The sequence below is a fragment of the Panicum hallii genome, chromosome 6, assembly GCF_002211085.1.
Source record: "Panicum hallii strain FIL2 chromosome 6, PHallii_v3.1, whole genome shotgun sequence".
NCBI lineage: Eukaryota > Viridiplantae > Streptophyta > Magnoliopsida > Poales > Poaceae > Panicum > Panicum hallii.
In genome coordinates this window covers 36,130,583-36,133,983 of record NC_038047.1, presented here as the reverse complement: position 1 = coordinate 36,133,983, position 3,401 = coordinate 36,130,583, and the positions used below count along the sequence as shown (strand labels likewise).

General features: G+C 56.5%; 1 protein-coding gene across 1 annotated transcript; it reads left to right on the top strand.

Annotated features, from left to right (window-relative positions):
* Positions 1–944: 944 nt before the first annotated feature.
* Positions 945–2,395, top strand: LOC112898255 (beta-mannanase/endoglucanase A-like). The gene is made up of 2 exons (XM_025966614.1): positions 945–1,247; positions 1,505–2,395. Exons 1-2 carry the CDS (start codon positions 945–947, stop codon positions 2,393–2,395), a joined length of 1,194 nt encoding a protein of 397 aa, XP_025822399.1.
* Positions 2,396–3,401: the final 1,006 nt, after the last annotated feature.

Sequence of the window (3,401 nt, the reverse complement as noted above, 5' to 3'; positions counted from 1 at the left end):
ACAAAGTGTGAAAGGCGTTTACAAGCCACTCTATTGTTCTTATCACAAGCAGCCAAACTTCAAATGACAAACGTAGTTTTCACTTCCCTGCCCATATAATGGGGACCTTTCTTCTGCCAAAGATAGTCATTGAGCAAATAGACAAATACAGAAAACACTATCCGTGGATAGGTTCCAACAGTAAAGAAGAAGGTGGTTTGGGAGTCATTAATCTAAAAACTCAAAATGAGGCTTTACTTCTAAAAAATACATAAATTTTTAAATAAAGTGGATACTCCCTGGGTTCAACCTGTATGGCAAAAACACTATCGAAATGGCAGACTCCCCAGTCACACCAAGAAAGGTCTTTTTGTGGACAGGCAATCTCAAACTTCTGAATCCTTACAAAGGATTAGCAGTGGTTAACATACAAAATGGCTCAACATGTAATTTTTTATGGGAAAAGTCTTTGTACTGTTGGTCTTTGTGGTTCTCGGCATGATGGTCTTGCTGCCCCAACCAGGACAGCATCTACCAGGACGGCATTTAGCATCTTAGACTAGCTTTTAGGATAGCATATAGGACAGCATCTTAGACTAAGCATCACTAGATTTTAGACTAGCATCTCGGCATATGCTTGGCTGTCTTGGCCAGTTATAAATATGTATCCCTAACTTCTCAGGTTGGTATGGCATTGTGTGAGAAATAAACTACAAAATTTACCCCAACTCCTATTGTCATCCTCACGATGAGAGTAAGAGTTTTGATACTAACAATTGGTATCAGAGCTATCCTATCCTGTAGCTTAAACATCTCCTGCTCATCTCCTTCCCACACCTCCCTTTGTCCTCAGCCGGCAGCAGGAACACCAGCTGTCTCTGCTCATCCCTCTTCCCCTGCGCAGACGGGTAGCAGCTCATCTGAGGCAGCCTCTTCCCCACGCAGCAGCCCCCCACTAGCGCACCATGTCCGAAGGACAGTCTCAGCGCTCGGTCGCCTCGAGCGCGTGGCACCGGCAGGAGGCCGAGCTCGCCGCGGCAGAGGAACGCGAGCGAGCAACGGCAGAGACCGCTGCGACAGCGGTGAGGGCGTCAAGGCTAGCGGTGGCGGAACTAGCAGCAGCAAGGGCAGAAGTGGAAGCAGCGGCGGCGGCGGATGCAGCGCGTGCGGCGGCAATGCAGCTCAAGGCTCTACGCGGCAGTAGCATCAGCAGCTCTATCTCTGCTGACAGTAGCACCAACGTGGAACTCAAGCTGGCAAGGGAAGCAGTAGGAGAGCGGGCGGCGTAGTGGGCAGCCGCGCACTCCCACGGGCGCGGTGGCGGTAGTCTAGATGGGAGTGGACGAGTTGGCGGTGCTCCTGGCAGGGGCGTGCGCAACGATCGTGCTCCCGATGGCGGCAGCCCAGACGAGCATGGATGCGCCGGCAGCGCTTCTAGCGGGGATGCGCACGGCGGCCGAGCTCCCAGCGGCGGCGGCCAGGTCGACGGAGATCGTGGCCTTATGAGGCTTGGCATGGGCGCAAGCCGGCGGTGTCCCACCTGCGGGTCTTCGGCTGCCTCGTGTTCACCAAGGAGCTTGGCCACGTCGGCAAGCTCGACGACAGGAGCACTCTGGGGGTGTTCATCGGCTACGCAGATGGCTTGAAGGCCTACCGCATTCTTGACCCGGAGACACAGTGTGTGCGCACGGTGCGCAACGTAGTGTTCAACGAAGGGCGAGGATGGGCATGGGACAAGGCGGCGGAAGATGGCTTGACTCTGACGTACGACGACTTCACTATCGAGTACGTCCACTTCGAGGGAGCTGGGGGAGTAGGCAGCTCCTCTGCTTCGAGCGTGCCTACCCCAGTCCCCAAGCATCCATCGACCCCGGCGCCCACTACTCCGGCAGTGCCACGCTCTCCAGCCATGACTCCGGCTGCGACTAGCTCTTCGACAACACCACAACCGCCGGCGACCCCACGCACTCCAGCACCACCAGCTACCCCTCCAGGCATAACTACTCCAACACTAGCTTGTGTCGAGCATAGCCCAGTGGAGTTCTCTACTCCGCTCTCTCATGATGAGGAGCGCATCAACGCGTACCACGACAGTGAGCCATTGCGGTATCGTACGATGGAGGACCTTATTGGCGACCTGCCGGTGCCGGAACTGGTACCTCATGATCTGGAGGCACAGATGCACCTTGCGTGCGACGACGGCGAGCCTTGGTCTTTCACAGAAGCCGAGAGACATGTGGCATGGCGTGCTGCGATGCAGTCGGAGATGGACGCGGTTGAAAAGAACCGCACCTGGGAACTTGCTAACCTCCATCGTGGTCACCGCGCGATCACCCTTAAGTGGGTGTTCAAGTTGAAAAGGGATGAAGCTGGCGCCATCATCAAGCACAAGGCTCGCTTGGTGGCACGACTTTGATGATGCCTTTGCCCCTGTGGCGCGGATGGAGTCCGTGCGACTCCTCCTTGCGCTGCCTGCCCAGGAAGGCTGGCGAGTTCATCACATGGATGTCAAGTTGGCGTTTCTTAATGGTGACTTGAAGGAGGAGGTCTACGTGCACCAGCTGCCGGGATTTGCGATCCGCGGCAAGGAGGGCAAGGTGCTACGCTTGTGCAAGGCCCTCTATGGCTTGCGGCAGGCATCGAGGGCATGGAATGCCAAGCTAGATTCCATGCTCAAAGTGATGGGCTTCGAGCAAAGCCCGCATGAGGCGGCCATCTACCAGCGGGGCAATGGAGGAAACGCCCTGCTAGCGGGTATCTACGTCGACGACTTGGTGATCACCGGCACCAAGGATGCGGAGGTGGCGGCGTTCAATGAAGAGATGAAGGCCATCTTCCAGATGAGTGACCTGGGAGCTCTCTCCTTCTACCTGGGGATCGAGGTGCACCAGGACGACTCCGGGATCACGCTTCAACACACCGCCTACGCCAAGCACATCATTGAGCTGGCTGGGCTCACCGACTGCAACCCAGCTCTCACTCCGATGGAACAGAGGCTAAAACTGAGTGTAACGCCCCGAAAATTTCAAATCTAAACTACGCGTTCCGACTAAAAACCTAACCGTCGGAAAACCCTGACCCTCTCCGCCACACGCGCGCTGTCACGTTCCCCGCCCTGTGCCGCACAGCACCCGGCCGCGTCACGACAACCGCGCGCGACCGCTTTCCGCGATCAGCGCCGGCGCGATTCCTTCCTCGCGCAGCGCGCGAAAGCCGCACGCGTGGCCAACCGGCCGCGGACGCCGCCGCGGCCGGCGCCGACGCGCCTCTCTCCTTTTCCCTCTTCTTTTCCCTTTTCCTCTCTCCCATTTCTTTTCAATCTCTCTTTTTCTCCTTTTTCTTTCCTTTCTTTCTTCCCTTCCTCCTTTCTTCTCTCCCCCTTCCTCCCTTCTCCCCTTCCCTTCCCCTTGCTGCGCGCCCGA

Excerpts from the sequence above, each read along its gene's own strand:
- LOC112898255 (XM_025966614.1), top strand. The coding sequence starts at position 945 with ATGTCCGAAGGACAGTCTCAGCGCTCGGTCGCCTCGAGCGCGTGGCAC. Across the intron at positions 1,248-1,504 it reads TCAAGCTGGCAAGGGAAGCA|CCGGCGGTGTCCCACCTGCG; the intron begins GTAGGAGAGCGG and ends CATGGGCGCAAG.